Genomic DNA, 17,761 nt, shown 5'->3' on the forward strand with positions numbered 1-17,761 from the left:
GACCTCTTTGACCCAAGCAGTGGAATAGGAGTATTTCAGGCAGCCTTGCCTGAAACGTGTTTCACATTTGTCGTTCATTGTCTCAGAATTGATGACAAAGACACTTGAGTGCAGAGAAGACTAAGAGACATAGACCCGTACCATCCGAAAGTGTAGCGAAGAAAAGTGATCATGTAGCACTGATCCCAACTAAGGCTAGGCAGTAGCGTAATCCAATTTTGTACATTCATTCCATGATGAGAATGGTATCATTGGCTATAGACATATTGGGAAATATTTGCATGCTCCAAAAACAAAATGAAAGAATTATACGAACCTTCTGAACACACTATAGTAGACGAAAAATTAGTTGTGTTTAGAGTCTGGTCTCTATTTAAAATATGTATTCCTTCCAAGCCAACCAAGTAAGGGATTAAGATAGTGATGCGCTGCAATGCAAGAACATTTTATGTGCTTGATGTAGAAGTGTATGCGGGTAAGGGAAATACACTACGTAATATACGTGTGGTTCGATAGTATTATGAAAATCTCATGACTTCTTTTCATGGAACCAACCGAAACGTAGCTGTGGACAGTTGGTTTACATCCATAGAAACAGCTCAGAGCCTTTGAGACAAGAATATTATCGTAGTTGGTAAAGTAAAAAAAAAGAGAGAGAGAGAGAGATTCCTCAGCATAAAGAGAGAGAACCAAATTCTACAATGTTCTGTTTCATTGGCCACCTTACCTAGCTACCATACTGCTCACTGAAACAAAAGAAATAGTGTTCTTGTGCTGCCAGCTGTGCATGAACAAGGGGAAGAACCAAACACAGTAGAACTCCTGGAAATTATTCAGTTTTATAATTCTTCCAAAGGTGGTGTTGACATGCTAGATCAGTTAAGTTATTCATATTCTTGTGCTAGGAAAACTTGTTGCTGGTCTCTCTGCCTATTAAATGTTGCTGGATACAAATCTATGATACTGTTGAGGGGGTGCTCTGCAGTTGATAAGGAAATATTTCAGAACAGAATATCTTACCTAAAGAGATTGGCTGTAGATATGATGTGACCAAACATGTCAGACATTTGAAAAACCAAATTTAAGAAGAGAAATCTGCCAAACCATTGGCCATATTATGGATCTGCCAAAGGAAGAAGCCCAAGGGGTTCCAGAATCCACAACTGGGCAGTATGTTTTCTGACCTAGGGCTCGAGACAGGAAATCCAGAGCTAAATGTGCTATTAGTAAAAAGGTTTTTTGTTTGGACCACCAATGAAAATTGTGTGCTTCATGTCTTCAGTAGTGTAATTTTTTCTCTCTGGGCATTTTCCTTCTTTTTTTCTTAAGTGTGATTTAAGTGTTTATTATATTATTTTGAAATAAAAAATTTTAAACATTTTAAAAGCCTGTTTTTATTAGGTGTACACCTGTCAATGAAAATAAGTGTAGCATTCCAGGCTTAAACTTATTAACTCATTTAATTTTTCCATAATATGTGTTCATAAATTTATATTTGCCATTTATTTTGTTTTTGCATATGATATTTGAAGACCTCTTATTTCTGCAATTCTTATCAAAATATTGACGTTTCTTGTTGCGATGGTTATGTCTCCAGACAGTACTGAAAGATCATTGGCAAAAGCCATATACTGAATTGTAAGATTCTTGTTGTTATGGCCCATTTGTTTCTGGTCATTTACTCCACACTTCATGATATATTCTTTGCATTTCTGTATCAAATTTTCAGGGACACAATTAAAATAGGGATAGAAAATCTCATTATCTAACACCTTTTAGCCCCTCAAAAGCTTTAGATATCTCCTCTAAAAATGTAACTTAAGATTCTGTGGTTGTTACTGTTACTGTTATGTAACTTCTTGTTTTGTCATCCACACCAAACTTTTCCAGTGTTTGAAACATATATGTTCTATTAGTGGAACTGTATGCTTTTTTGAAGTTCACAAACATGATGACATAGAGTATGCATTTTGCTACTCTGTTTTAGATTATGAGCTTAAGACGCAGGATCTGCTCTGTATCTCATCTTCCTTTCAAAATCCACCTTGAAACTCCCTGATCCTATCATCTACCTGCTTCTCTAACCTATTAAGCAGTGCTTTGGGAAGAACTGTGTATGTGACTGGTAACAGTGTTATTTCTTTGTAGTTGTTGGTGTCAAATTGAAACACACTTTCAATCCTCTGGAATTCATTTAAGCATGTATTCTGCATTATTCATTTTCATGCCCATAATAGATTTGTATCAGCCAGTTGCCACAATTCTGGAATAATTCCATGTTCATCATCTGCTTTGTTGTTTCTTGTGTATTGAATGATTTCATACCAGCTGGTGGCTTCGATTCCAGAAATTTCACTGCAGGAGTTGAGGTAGGAAGTCTCTCATTTAGTTTGTCACAGTTTCATAGTTTCTCTAAATATTTAGCTAATAATTTGCAGTTTTATTTGTTGGTTAATTCGAGTTTTCCTTTTTTTTAAAGCAAAGGTTTTGGGTATTATACCTTTAGAGGCCTGTAGAAGGCTTGAGATCTTATTTATCTGAAAATAATTTTTGATTCAATGGTACTGGTCTTTATCATATATATGGTTAACTTTTCTTACCACTATTGCTATTTGTTGTCAAACTCGCTTAAATTTTAAAAACCAATTTTCCTTCTTGTCCAGATATGAGTCTTGCTGTGGCTGCTTTCATTTTATCAGGCCATCCTCACAATCTTGGTTCCATTGTCAGTGTTTCTTAGATCTCCTTTTTGAAGCTGTTTCCTCAACAATCTGGATATTGCAGACCTTCATAACTTCCCATATTTGGGCATCTATGTCTTGGAGTTTTAAATAGAGTTCTGTGCTTGTTATGATGTTCTCTTAATCAAATCTAGCTTTCCTTTTTTTCTCAATGTTTAACTGATTTCACAGGATGAACTTCATCTTGATAAATATTATATAGCAGTCTGTTTCAATATGTGTCCCTTCTTAGCCTTCATATTACTACTTTTCTTCTGATTTTTCATGGATGTCATTAAATGCTCTATTTGGAATTCTGTGTGGAGTTTATTTGGTGATTTCCAGGTTTTCTGTTTGCAAGGCAATCCCTTGAGAACTGTACTTCTTCCAAATATTGTTAGGTTCTTTGTGTTTTATCATCTTAGCTTGTCCTTGTTGTATTTCCTGTTTGTACCTTTTCTGCGAAAATAATTTTTGATGCATTTCTGCCTACTTTTCTATGAGCCATCAGTTTTCTACAAGTCATTCTAATTTCAACTGTTAAAGCCTCATCTATCAATTTCAGACGTGCCCAATCAATATATCTGATGAAAAATCAAGCACCTTTCAGCTGTCTAATTTCAAATTTTATTGGGCTACCAGTTTCACTGAAATATTTCATCATCTTCAGGGTCCTGCTGGATACAATGATCACTTCAGACATCATGTCTGATGATGTTTGAAGTGATTACTATATCAAGCAGGGGCCTGAAGGTGGCATAATATATTGTTGAAACTGATAGCCCAATAAAATAACTGTTTGTAAATTAGATGGCTGAAAGGTGTTTGATCTGATGTTCAGTATGAACAGCTGAGGTCTCACAGCCACCTCTGAAAAGATGGACATACAGAGACTCAATGAGTATCTGTCTTGATCTATGGTTCTGTGTGACTTCTTTCTTTTTTGTATACTTTACTTACCCTTAAATTTTCTCAATATTAAGAAAAATTCTGCATCTAAAATTTGGAGATAGAAAATGTTACTCCAGATGTGTGTCGGTCAGTCTTACACATATTTTTTCTCATCAAATAGCTGGTAAGTTTGTGATTTTATTCTATAGCACACATTGTTAAGTGATTACTTCATAATTGCTGAGTTCCTTGTGAAGAGTGAAAGATTATTTATCACTTTGTTTTTATGTAGTACAATAATCCTCAGCTAATGCATACATCTAGTTCTGTGATATGCCCATTTACAGATATCTTTTAAAAACTTTTCATCTTGTTATGCACCGTAATTGTTAATTATCCAGAATGAAATTTTCACTCTGCAGTGGAGTGTGGGCGGATATGAAGTTTGGAGTGTGGGCGGATATGAAGTTTGGAAGGTAGGAGACAAGGTGTTAGCAGATGTAAAGCTGTGGGGCGCGCTTGGTTAACTCATTTGGTATAGCACTTATGCACGAAAGGCAAAGTTCGAGTCTCAGTCCAGAACACAATGTTAATTATCATCTATATAAATATAAATAATTTCTATTTTTCTCCACTTTTGTTTATAAATGCCTCTAAACCAAATTTAAATGTTTATTTTCATCATTGTTGTTGTAACAAATAAAAATATGTTCAGGGATTTGCAATCAGAATGTTTTATTCTTACATAGAAAGTAAAAGGAAATATTAGACCATCACTTATGTCAAACCTGGTGTTTTGCACAAATTGATCAAGTTAAGATCCAAAAGAAGCCTGTAAGGTAATCGGACATTCTCTTTTTAACTTGGGTCAGGACTTTCTTTCTTTTTCTTCTTAACTCCAAGTTAAGTTTTCTGTAACCTTAAAGAGATTTCTGATAACTTTTTTTCCATAATGTCTGTGTTCATAGGTTTCATACTGTCAACAGAGCAGACTCTGGTATGTGGCGATGTTGCTGCGCATGCTGCGACTGCTGTCAACCAAGTGTCCAGGATGAGACCACGCTATTAGGCTGCCAACGACCTCAAGATGGCCACCTGTACACTGTTCGCCGCATATCAAGGTATTTATAATGCATTCCCTTAATTGCTTTGCTAAGTGTTCCTGATTGCTACAATTTCTTCAATTACAGTAATGTAATATTATACTCTGTGCAACATTAGATGGATAATGATCAGCTTGTTGAACAGAAAGGTGGCAGTGTAGAATCCACAGGCAAAATGTGTGGTGGAAACCACAGTCTACAACAAACAGTTGCAAAACTGTATGGCAAAAAAGTGCAACCCTTTGACAGCTGAAGTGATGCTAGCATTCCAAGCGGTTAGCATATAGTATCAGATGAGTGGTATGATGTAAACTGAGAACTTGCTATTTTTGAAGCTGTTACTTCCATATTTCCCAATCACTAAATTTGGTAATTATCTTTCCAATTTTCGTAGAAAAATGCAGTCAAAGTAATATCTTGTTAATATTGGTATTTAATAATAAAATCTCAGTGAATTTTAATACAGTGGGACCTTGCATAGTAAGCATAACTCATTCCAGAATCTTATTCATAGTGCGAAATGCACGTTAAGCAAAACTATTTATCCCATATAAACTAATGTAAAATCAGTAATGCGTTCCATGCAGAAAAAAATATTAAAAGTTTTATCTTATTCATGCCACTTACTCAAAGAAAATTATACATACAGTATTACATACTTTATTATTCATGGTACAGAACTAATTCTTTTTCACTAGGAAGCTATCTACAGTCATTTGTTATTGCTGACGTTTCAACACTTGGTGAAAATGGAATATATCATTATTGTATAGTAAAATTGTAGTGCGCGTAGTCACTGCTTTATTGGGGTGGTGGTTTTCATGTATGATGCAACTGTTTCCCATACTTTCAGCTTTTCTCTTACTTTGCCAGAAGGTTGCTGCTTTGTTATTACCGCCTTCTCCTCCTCCTCTGAAGAACTCCTCACCACAACTTCCTGCTGTTAAACATACTGCAACTCCATAAGCTCTTTAGGGGTCATTTCTTCAGTAGATCTTCCACAAGTTCATCAGTATCATTGTTATCCACTTCTAGTCCATATCCTTGGCAAAAATACAATCTTGTTCAATACAGGCTCCACAGGTACTGACTCAAATGCCTTAGTCACATTCGGCAACACACTCCGACCAAAGATTCTTCCAAGCAGAAGTGAGAGTTCTCTTGGTGACCCCTTCCCATGCCTTCTTGATCGTCTTGACACATGTTTCGATGTTGAAGTGATATTTCCAAAACCCTGAGAGTGAGATTGGTAACTTCAGTCAACTCAAAGCAATGCTTGAAGAGTGCTTCTTAAAATTAGAAATAATCTACTGGTTCATAGGATGAAGTAATGGAGTGGTGTTGGGGTGGCAGAAATTGGATCTTGATGAATTGAAGTTCTTCATGGAGGTGGTGCTGTAGGCCTGGAGAATGGGCAGGAACATTGTTCATAACAAGGAAGACATGGAGTGGCAGATTCATCCCAAGCAAATATTTTTTTATTGAAGGACCAAACACTTCGTTGATCCAATCGCAAAAAGATCATGTGTCACCCAAGCCATGTTGTTGGACCTTCACATCACATTTAACCTGCTCTTCTGGGCTTTACACTTCTTGAAGGCTCGTGGAGTTCCTGAATGGTAAACAAGCAGTTTAATTTTCAATTTGCTGCTGGCATTGCCACAGAATAGCAGTGTGAGATGGTCTTTCATTGGCTTGTGACTGGGCAATGCATTCTTCTCTGCTGATATAAAGGTATGCTTCAGCATCTTTTCTCAGAATAGACCTATCTCCTCACAATTAAAAATATGTTGCGGCAGATAACCCTCAGAATCTATGAGCATCTTGAAGTTGCTGTTAAAGTTCTCTGCTGCCTTTGTGTTAGAGCTGCCTACTTCACTGTTCCTCACGACACTCTGGATGCTGGTTCTTCTCTTAAACTCCTTGAACCACTCATGGTTTCCCTTAAACACTTCTTCACTGCTGATGATTCTGGTATTTCTTAATGAGGTCACCAAAAATCATTATCACTTACCCACTAATGATGTTCTCATTAATACTGTCACCTTCCAATTGCTTTTCATTTTTCCATATAAGGAGCAACCTTTCGACATCATCCAGAATATGAAACTGTTGTTTAGATACTCTTGTCACTCTCTTTGAAGCGTCTGTCTCTTTAATCTTGTCCTTGTTCTTGAGGATAATGCAACTAGTTGATGTGGACTGATCGTATGTGCATGCTAAATTGGCAGTGCCCACACCATGTTCGCATTTTTCAGTGATTTTACGTTTCATTTCTAAGAACATTTTCTTCCACTTGTGGTCCTCTTCTTGTGGCTTTATCCTCGGAGATATGCCTATGAAGTTTATTAAAATTTGTACACTAAAATGCACTGTGTGAACACAAGTTAAGAAAAATGTGTAATCAGAAGTTGCACTTAGATGGTAGCAGAAAGAGCACTAAACCAAGACTGCAGTATATTTTCCTTGCTGCACGTGATCGGCTGGTGACATCACACCGAATCATTGTCACCCATTATGTGAAACATCGCTTACTAAGCAAGTCATTTTTTAATGATTCGTTTTGCTCATTATGCGAATTGTGCATTACGGGAGGTGCTCGTTAAGCAAGGTTTCAGTGTATATATGATTCAAAGTAGGAGGGACATAATCATATCACTGAAAATACTTCGAGATGTGAAATGAATTCTTAGTGATGTGTTTAAGTTCAAAGGAAACCCCAGACACACTTCCCCCCCATGGATCAGTTGTTAGGCGTAATGGTGCAGACCATGAACCTCGTCATGGAAATGATGAAGGAATTCAGGGAGGCCCAAAAGCAGAACACACAGGTCCTCGCTGCCCTTCAGGCAACAGTCCAGCAGTCGCTCCCCTCTGCGACTTCCTCAGTAATATCAAAACCCCATCATGGATAGACGACCAAACATCCAAGGCCTGACAATGTGCGTCTTTAACGCAGACGGCATTGTTAATCAAGAGGTCGAGTTCCGAGAACTCATGAAGGAGTTCTCCATCGACATATGCATGATGGGGGAAACCCACCTAAAACCGGGAGTAAAAGCGACAGTTCCCAATTACGTTAGCTACCGTAAAGACAGGCCAACCCAAGGCGGAGGAGTGGCCATATATGTAAAAAGAGGGATCCCCCACCACCAGGTATTCTTACCAGCTACCAACAAAATCGAAGCAGTGGCGGTGGAAGTAACCACTGCCACTGGACCCCTAACAATTGTTGCAGTCTACCGACCCCCACATGACCAGATAGATGAGGGAGACATAGCTGCTCTAGGGCAAATTGAAGGCAAACTCGTAATAGGGGGAGACTTCAATGCCAAACACCCTGACTGGAATTCTAGAGTAACCTCCAGAGCAGGCGCCAAACTGCAACAACTAGCGCGCACCCACCACTTCGAAACATGGGGTCCAGTCGAGCCCACGCATTTTCCGAAAAACGGAAGCAGGCCCGATGTGTTAGACATAGCTCTCACTAGGAGGATCGCAGGATTTGTGACCGCAAGGACAATCAACAGAATGTCCTCCGACCACAACCCAGTGATTCTAGAAGTCGATGTGGGAGAATGGGTAGCACTCCCACGGTACCAGACGTCGTACAAACGTACAGACTGGGAGCGATACCAAGAAACTGTCGCCTCTGATATCGCTCGCGCTCCGCCACCTACTGCCGAAACAGTAGAACAAGCGCTACAAGACCTAACAGGCTTCATCTTGCAGGCAGCGGAAGAAGCCACCCCTCCACAAAGGGATGGCCCACCGCCACAAATACAGCTCCCGGAACACTTGTTAGCTCAAATTCGACACAAGAACAGAGTGGCAAAAGAGTGGAAGATCACCAGAAATCAGGCCACCAGGAGGCTGCTCAATCGTCTACAGAGAGAACTGAAGGTAGCGCTCAATGAGCACAGAAACCAGCAATGGCAAAACCGCCTCACAGCTCTCAAAGTAGACGATCATACACTTTGGCAAGCAACCAAACAATTCACAAAAAGACGCGCTAGGATGCCGCCACTGCACGGCGAGCGGGGACTGGTCTACAGCAATGCTGAGAAGGCCAACGCCCTCGCCGACTCCTTCGAGAAGCAGTTTCAAACGGCAGAACCCGAGGATGAAGAGCATGAAGAGGTAGTCAGTCGTCAACTGGCCGTCTTCCTCAATGCTGAGGAGGACCCAGAGGACGAACCCATACTTTTTGCCCCCGAGGACGTGGCAAGAGTAATCAGGTCCCTCCCTACAAAAAAGGCGCCAGGGCACGACAGTGTCACAAACCAGTTAGTCAAAAAACTCCCACCCACAGCGATCACACACCTCGCGAACGTCCTCAACGAGATTACTCGTTCCCGTGAGTTCCCAGCTTGCTGGAAACATGCGGAAGTGGTCCCGATACACAAACCAGGAAAAGACCCTCTATTCCCGCAGCACTACAGGCCGATTAGCCTCTTGCCAACACTCAGCAAGATCTATGAGCGCCTCCTGCTAAAACCCATACAAGAACATATTACCAGAGAGCAAATTCTGCCGGATTTCCAATTTGGATTCCGGCAGAACCACTCTGCCCCACAACAGGTCATGAGAATGGTTGAAGCAGCCACAGAGGGCTTCAACCACAGAGGCTACTGCGGGATAGTGCTACTAGACGTAGCCAAAGCCTTTGATTCAGTATGGCATAGAGGGCTACTCTACAAGTTGTACTCACAAGGGTTTCCAGGGAGCATTGTTCAGCTAATCAAGAGCTACCTCGCGAATAGGACTTTCTCCGTCAAAGTAGAAACTGCCACCTCCACCAGAAGGCGTATTCGTGCTGGGGTGCCACAGGGATCGGTCCTGGGGCCCGTATTGTACAGCTTGTACACTGCGGACACTCCGACGGCCCCCCTGGTGCACACCGCGCAGTACGCAGACGACACAGCCTTCTACACGAGAAATGCGAACAAGGACCTGGTCATTCGTAGGCTACAAAGGGTTTTAGACGACACAGAAACCTGGGCCCGTCGCTGGCGCATCACCATCAATTCGGAGAAGACGCAGGCAATGCTGATTACCCGCAGGCTCGGAAGGCGCGAACCTCCTCAACGTCCCCCCCCTCCACCTCCACCTAAATGGAACCCAACTCCCCTGGCGCAGAACCGCCAAGTACCTTGGCGTAACCTTGGACTCTCGTCTTACGTGGAAACCCCACATAGACGAGGTCCACAGGAAGGCCTGCGCCAGAATGTCCATCCTATATCCTATCCTGAACACAACCAGCTCCCTTCCCTGCCCAGTAGCAGTAAATGTCTATCAGGCCCTGATCCGGCCAGTAATGGAGTATGCGTGCCCTGTCTGGGGATACGCGGCAAAGCAGCACCTGGACAAACTCCAGAGGCTGCAGAACCGCGCCCTCAGAAGGGCACTGCATCTACCACTCGGATTCCCCATAGACGACCTGCACGCCGCAGCCGAAATCCCACTCCTGAGAGAGCGTTTCCAGGATCTGGCAAGGGCCTTCTACGAGGGTTCTTCCAGATCCGAAAACGCACTCATCCACTCCCTAGGTCGGTATGACATGTCCCGCGATAAGCACAAGCGCCCTATGACGATCTTCAACGACTAAGTCGAAGAGAAAATCCCAACACCCAATCCATCATCCTGTTCCTTCCCATATAACACCAAACTTCTCGCCTACCTCAGGCAAGTACCAGACACACTCACAACAATCATCACAAATCACAGACACCAAAAACTATAGAAAAATCACACACACACGTTCACAGGGGAGTAAAAGCCGAAAGGCTACAGACTCCCCCTCACACTTCCCCAAAGAGGGGAAAGCAAAAGATGAGTGCAGGCAGGTAGGACACAGTCCCGGTCTACGCTAAATGAAGTGCGACGTAAAACATGAACAGTGTTACTACACAATTGGCGACGAGTAGGGTTGTTCTTACGCATGTTGCGTCGTTGTTCCGGTTTCGCTGCTTATCCACGGCATGGAGGATTTAGTGCGGGTTTTGGTTGAGCAGTAGATGGAGCTCATGGCCACCATGAAACAAGTGCTTCCAGCGTTGCTCTCCACGCAGTCTGCTCCAGCGCCGTTGCCTCCTCCCTTTCCCCCGTATGACGAGACGGCGGAGGATTGGGACACATATGAACATCGCCCTCGGCAGCATTTCCAGGCGTTTCATGTTGCCGATGCGGAGATATGTCGTGCTCTCTTCTTGTCTTGGATATCTCCCTCGCTGTATCAAGTTTTGCGGCAGCTAGCGCCGTTGCAGGAACCCTCGTCCTTGTCTTTTGACGCATTGTGTTCATTGCTGTCTTCATATTATCGCCGCCGCACGCATGTTGTGGCGGCTAGGGTCGAGTTCTATCAATGCAAGAAACAGCCCCATCAGTCTTACTGGGCGTGGGCCGCTACCCTGCACGGTCTTAGTCGCAAGTGTCATTTTGTCACGGAGCAGACGCGAGAGTCGTATGCCCACGTTATGGTATGCGACGTCATTGTTCGTTCGGTCCCTGATCGGGAGGTCCGGCAACGGGCCCTGCAGTTAGAAGACCCTTCCCTTGAGGAAGTCCTGTCCATTGCTCAATCGTATGAAGTCTCTCACGCCACCGGTCAACAGCTGGAAGCGTGGTGCGACGTTGAGGCGGTTCAGGGCGGCGCGTCCGCGTCCACTGTGTCCGGGGTGGACGACGTGCGAGCGGTACAATCCGGCCGTTACGGCCGCTCCCGTACGGCGCGTAAACAGAATTCCGGCCGCCGGCCCCTGTTGCCGTCCTGTGCGTCGTGCTCTATACATCATGATCGGTCAGAGTGTCCCCAGCGTTGGGCCGTTTGTCGCAAATGCAATAAAAAAGGTCACATTGCTAAAGTTTGCCGCTCAGGAAGCAGGTACAGAGGTCATGGATGTTGACATTCAGGAAGTTTCATTGGGCCACGCTCCCGACGCATCGGCACGCAAACTCTTTATCGGGGTGTCTGTTCGGTCGCGCCGGTTACAACTGCAAGTAGATACGAGCGCGGCAGTTTCGTTGTTGAATGCACAAACTTATTCCGACCTTGGATCGCCCCCGTTGGCGCCAGTTTACTGGCGTCTACGCGGTTATGGTAAACAGTTCATTCCCCTACTGGGTCAATTCACTACCGACGTGACTTAAAAATCAGTCACTCGGTCTATTGCTTTTATTATTGTCAGTGATGCGACCTCCGCTAACCTTTTTGGCCTGGATGCCTTTCAAGCGTTCGGTTTTTCTATCGCTGACACCATACAGTTGGTCTCCAAAATGTTCCCTATCAATCATTGGAATCTTTGATCTCAGACTTTCCAGATATCTTTGAGGACGGCCTGGGGCGTGTTTGACTTTGAAGCTCACTTAAAGTTGAAGTCGTCGGCTCGCCCGCGTTTTCTAGGCGCGGGGCAGATCCCCTTGGCTCTCCGCCCTCAGGTAAAGGAAGAGCTAGACCGGCTGACAGCCCTAGGGGTCGTTCTTCCCATTTCTTCTAGTGAGTGGGCTTCGCCCCTCGTTATTGTCAGGAAGCCCTCGGGAAAATTACGTCTTTGTGGCGATTTCAAGGCCACCAATTGGTGGTGGACACCTATCCTTTGCCTCGTGCTGATGAATTGTTCTCCGCCGTGGCGGGAGGCCAATATTTTTCGAGAATCGATCTTTCAGAAGCTTATCATCAGATACCACTTCATGAGGCCTCCAAATGGCCGGCGGTCGTCAACACCCCGTTTGGCCTTTACCAATACCAGCGGTTGGCATTCGGAATATCCAGTGCCCCGGCGATATTCCAGCATTATCTTGAACACGTCACATCGACAATCCCTCATTGTATTAATTACCTGGATGACATAATTGTCACAGGCACGAAGGAACACTTGCACAAGCTTCGCACCCTCTTTCTCAAAATCAGGTCTGTGGGCTTGTGTTGCAACCTGCGTAAGTCAAACTTCTTCCAACCGTCCATTGAGTATGTGGGCTACACCATCTCTCAGCACGGTGTCCAGCCACTAGGAAGTTTGGTCCAAGGTATCGTCGACCTTCCTCGGCACGCTTCGCTGAAAGAGTTACAAGCTTTTTTAGGCAAGATAGCCTATTACCACCGGTTCATTCCCAGGGCTTCCACCATAGCCCGCCCCCTGTACTGCCTTCTGCGCAAGGGTGTTCCTTTTGATTGGTCGCCTGCATGCGAGCAAGCGTTCACCTCATTGAAGGGCCTCCTCACGTCAGCGTCTTGTTTGGCTACTTTTGACCCCCATAAGCCGTTGGTCCTGGCTACAGATGCTTCGCAGTATGGGGTGGGGGCGGTCCTGGCCCATCGCAATGCAGATGGTTCCAAGCAATCGCTGGCATTTGCGTCTAAAACTCTTAGTCCCGCACAGGCCCATTACTCCCAGGTGGAAAAAGAGGCTTTGGCCATTGTCTACGCTGTTACCAAGTTTCACCCTTTCTTGTATGGCGCGAAGTTTCAGTTAATCACTGACCATAAGCTGTTAATATCGTTATTTGGCCCCGCCTCTCAGATTCCGGATAGGACGGCCCACAGACTACAGCGCTGGGCCTTGTTCCTCTCTAAGTACTATTATGACATTCATTTTTGCCATGCCAACGCCGACGCTCTTTCCCGGATTCCGGTGGGCCTGGATCCTAAGTTTGATCGAGAGGAGATTGTTTTCATTTGGATGTGGCGTCCCACCAAGTGGTTGATGGCTTCCCGATCACTAGTTCTCGAGTCACCAGGGAAACGGCAGCTGACCCGGTTCTCCGGCAAGTAGTTCGCCTCATTCAGCAGGGGTGGTCCCCCCGCCCTCCAGGCTGGACCTCGGACCCTCTTTGTAATTATTTTATTCTACGAGACCGCCTCTCGGTCTTGGAAGGAGTTCTCCTTCTGGCTGCCGATGATACAGCTCCTCGCATGGTTGTTCCTGCAAGTTTACGAAGGGAGGTCCTCACGTTATTACATGAGGGGCACTGGGGTGTTTCCCATACTAAAACCTTGGCTTGCAGACATGTGTAGTGGCCCGGTATTGACAGAGGAATTGAGCACCTGGTGGCCGCCTGTTCCCAGTGTGCAAGCCAACAGGCATCTCCCAGGGCAGCGTTCTCTTCATGGCTGTCAGTAACCCAAGCATGGGAACGTGTTCACATCGATTTTGCGGACCCGTTTCTCAATGGCTTTTGGCTCATTGTCATTGATGCTTGTTCCTGATTCCCATATGTGGTTTGCTGCTCCTCAACCACTTCAGAAGTTGCAATCCAGGCACTAGCAAAAATCTTTTCTGTGGAAGCTCTGCCAATCATCCTGGTCTCGGACAATGGACCGCAGTTTATTTCGCAGACCTTCCAGGATTTTAGTAGGCGCTTCGGTATTCGGCACATTTGCTCTCCCCCCTTTCATCCACAATCGAATGGGGAAGCCGTGTTGGATACCGGCGGTGGTCCTGCGCCGAAATGGCTGCTGGCTCTATACCTTGCAAGCGGGGGACCAGGTGGTACGTTGTCACCAAAATCAACTACGTCCACGTTTGGGCACCCACCCTCCGACTTCTTGGACACCGGCTTCCCCATTGCCTTCACCCGTGTTGGTTTCTCAGGGGACGTTACCGCCTCTCCCCACTGTGACTCCGCCACACTGCGATGGTTCTCAGCCTTGGAAGCCTCCAGTAGCTCCATCTTTAGAGATGCCCCAGCGAGAGCCGGCCCCCCTCGCAGGCCCGGTTTCTCAGGAGGCTGGTTCACCTGTGGTCGTCCCTTCCCCATCGTCCGCGCCACTGGGTCTTGCCCCTCCTGAGGTGGAACAGAATCCGGAGTTAGACAGCTTGTCGCCCGTTCTGTGCCGGGCTTCGGTGGTGGGACAATGGGGGCCTCTTCGTGTGGGTCACTTCCAGCCGTATTCGAAGGTTCTGGCTCGAGGGTTGGCAGATCCCCTCGACTCCAGCCTTCCAATGGATGTGGAGGTCATTGCTCCTGCCCGACACTCCACCTTCCAAGGCAGTGGATCACAGTGGCTTCACCCCCTGAAGGAGGAGGAGTGCAGTAGCCACCAGAAAGATCGCGGGAGGCGCACATCGGCACGGCACGTCACGGACGGTAGTTGCTGCAAGTTGTCCCGTCCACCAGAGGGCACGCGAGAATTCGGACGCGACCTCTTCCGGCGAAACAATAACAACAACAACTCAGGCAGCACGGGCTGTGCCCAGTCAGTTAACATCGGGCATGCCTAGGACACAGTCCCGGTCTACACTAAGTGAAGTGCGATGTAAAACGTGAACAGTGTTACTACAAGTTTCATGTCATCATCGGCGTGCCTCCATAGCTGAGTGGTTAGCGTGGCCTACTGCCGTGTGGGGGCCCAGGCCAGGAGAGAGTGTTGCTAATATGAAACAAACTTCTAGCTCAATGAGTTCTCATTCTATTTGGCATTGCAAAAGTGGATGAGGTATGAAATGCCATATTCCGGTGTTTGTTCAGGGCTGCAAAAATCTCGAAACTGGGTCTCAGCATTTCCAAAATATTGCTGTTTCCAATGTAGTGTAATTATAATTCAGGTAACTTCTTCAGATTTGTCATAACAGTTAAACAGTCATTTGGTAGACACAGTTTCAGCCTGCTGGATTCACTAAACAAAGCATCTTGCTGTCTACACTCTTTATGGCAGTCAGTGCTCATACTGCTATTCCGAGTAACTGATGAAGTATGACTTATTCATCTCATTACAAAAAACTGTAAAATCATTTGAACTGAGTAGGTTGTAGTTGAAATAACTTACAGAAATGCAGCTGGGTACCATCCTCAACAATCACCAATATTTCGATAGGTGAACAGTCCATTTTGAAGGCATACATTTGTGCCTCAAAAATAACAGGGTGTTCAACTGTGGAAATATTGGTGTAGATGAAGTTAGCTGACAATGTCCCTGTTAGTTACGGGAACATTTAACATACAGGAGGAGGGGGCTGGGGCAGCTCAAGTGCCACATGCTTATAGCTGGACTGGGAAAATGACACCTGTACATCCAGTGCTCATCTAAAAATTTCATGTGTGGTCTTTTACCATACTTCGATAACATAGAATCCAGTCTGTTGATGGCTCATATTCTCTGCACGTTGCAAGTATCACCAAATATCAGAGCATTTTTTTAGTATAAAGTAAATGCACAGACAAAAAAATCTACTTATCAAGTGACGGCAGGGGAACACACACACAAAAGGATTTAACGTTTACAAGGTTTGGAGCCATTGGCTCCTTCTGGCAGAAGAGTTGAAGGGCAAGGAATAGGGATGAAGGAAAAGAGCTGGAGAGGTTTAGTGGAAGGGGTACAGCTCAGAAGTCACCCAGAACCCCAAGTCAGGGGAGACCTACTGTCTTCTGCCAGAAGAAGGAGCTACTGGCTCCTAAAGCTTGTAAACATTAAATCCTTTTTTGTGTGTTCCCCTGCTGCTGCTTGTTGAGTAGATGTTTTATCTGTCCATTTACATTATCAATAACTGGTTATTTTCATTGTTATATTAGAGCGTTTTTTTTCTAATTTCAAAAGCCTTCCATTTAATGTATTCTTACATCACTTCCTGGAGGCTGAAGTGTTTAATATATTTCAGTACATTTTGATGCATATGCCATCAGTATATATGACCAGTATACTCAAGGGTCAGTCCATGTGATATCAATAAATGGTGTGGTTATTAAGACCTCAGATTTTGATAATTTTTATACACTTGTAATAATAGCTGTTTGCATGAAAAATCCTCAATTAAATGTTTTTTGGGCCTTTCATTTTTGAGTTATTATTTTTAAAACTTCAAAAATTCTGTAATTTTTGTTACAGTTTTTACCTTAAAAATCACTATGTCTCAAAAACTCTATGACTTATGGACCTAAAATTTGTACTGTTTTATTCAGTTTCTTATGAGCTTTAAAAGTAGGTGGTAATTGAAAATGTTCATAAAGCTGCTGCATTTTCCCAGATGAGATTACTTTTTAATTTTGAAAAGTTCAAAATCACAATATTTTTTGGTTTTGAAGAAACAAGTATGTTACTTGTACACTATTTGTTAATACGTGTGCCATGTTTCATGATGATGTTCCAATGGGAACATATTAAAAAATTTTAAGCAAAACACCTTGTTCATAGTCTAACAATGATGTAGCTGTTATTATTTCATAATATGTTATTTGACTGTCTCGCAAAGAGAAATTTTTTACTCATCTTCAGCAAGAAAGATGTCATTGTGATCCACTAACAATCTTGTAGAGTCTAAAATTATGCGTTGTGATTTTCTTTTAAATGATTTAACCTGGTTCTCCCAAGCAACACTAACATAATTGCTGTAGCAACACACTCTTTTGCAATATAATCTGAGGCTTTTTGCAGCACTTCATCTGACAGTCTATATGTCCTTCCAGTGGCAGTTGAGAGATGTAATTTACAGAGTGTGAAGTTTTTTATTACAGTCAATTTATCTGGTCTTCTTGGTTATGAAAAGGAAAGAGATGGTCCACAATCATGCCTAAATAAACGATTTACTTCTACTCTCTCATCCCTCGGTAGCATTGAAGCCTTCCGCTATTTGTTGTCATACACTATGTGATCAAAACTATCTGGACACCTGGCTGAAAGTGACTTACAAGTTCATGGTGCCCTCCATTGGTAATGCTGGAATTCAGTATGGTGCTGACCCACCCTTAGCCTTGATGACAGCTTCCACTCTCGCAGGCACATATTCAGTCAGGTGCTGGAGGGGTTCTTGGGGAATGGCAGCCCATTCTTCATGGAGTGCTACAATGAGGAGAGGTATCGATGTTGGTCAGTGAGACCTGGCATGAAGATGGCATCCAAAACATCCAAAAGCTGTCCTATGCGATTCAGGGATGTTATTGTTGTATAACCACTCTGCCACAGGCTGTGCATTATGAACAGGTGCTCAATCATGTTGAAAGATGCAGTTGCAATCCCCGAATTGCTCTTCAACAGTGGGAAGCAAGAAGGTGCTTAAAACATCAGTGTAGGCCTGTGCTGTGACAGCGACATGCAAAACAACAAGAAGTGCAAGC

General features: G+C 44.0%; 1 protein-coding gene across 1 annotated transcript in view; it reads left to right on the plus strand.

Annotated features, from left to right (window-relative positions):
* The window catches only part of LOC124777122 (synaptotagmin-15-like), a 252,021-nt gene that overhangs the window by 173,559 nt on the left and 60,701 nt on the right, over positions 1-17,761 (plus strand). Inside the window, exon 2 of the mRNA XM_047252408.1 lies at positions 4,580-4,732. Coding sequence (XP_047108364.1) covers positions 4,611-4,732 — 122 coding nt within the window. The 5' untranslated portion in view covers positions 4,580-4,610. The remainder of the gene's footprint in view (positions 1-4,579; positions 4,733-17,761) is intronic.

This window comes from Schistocerca piceifrons, chromosome 2 (genome assembly GCF_021461385.2).
Source record: "Schistocerca piceifrons isolate TAMUIC-IGC-003096 chromosome 2, iqSchPice1.1, whole genome shotgun sequence".
NCBI classification, from domain to species: domain Eukaryota; kingdom Metazoa; phylum Arthropoda; class Insecta; order Orthoptera; family Acrididae; genus Schistocerca; species Schistocerca piceifrons.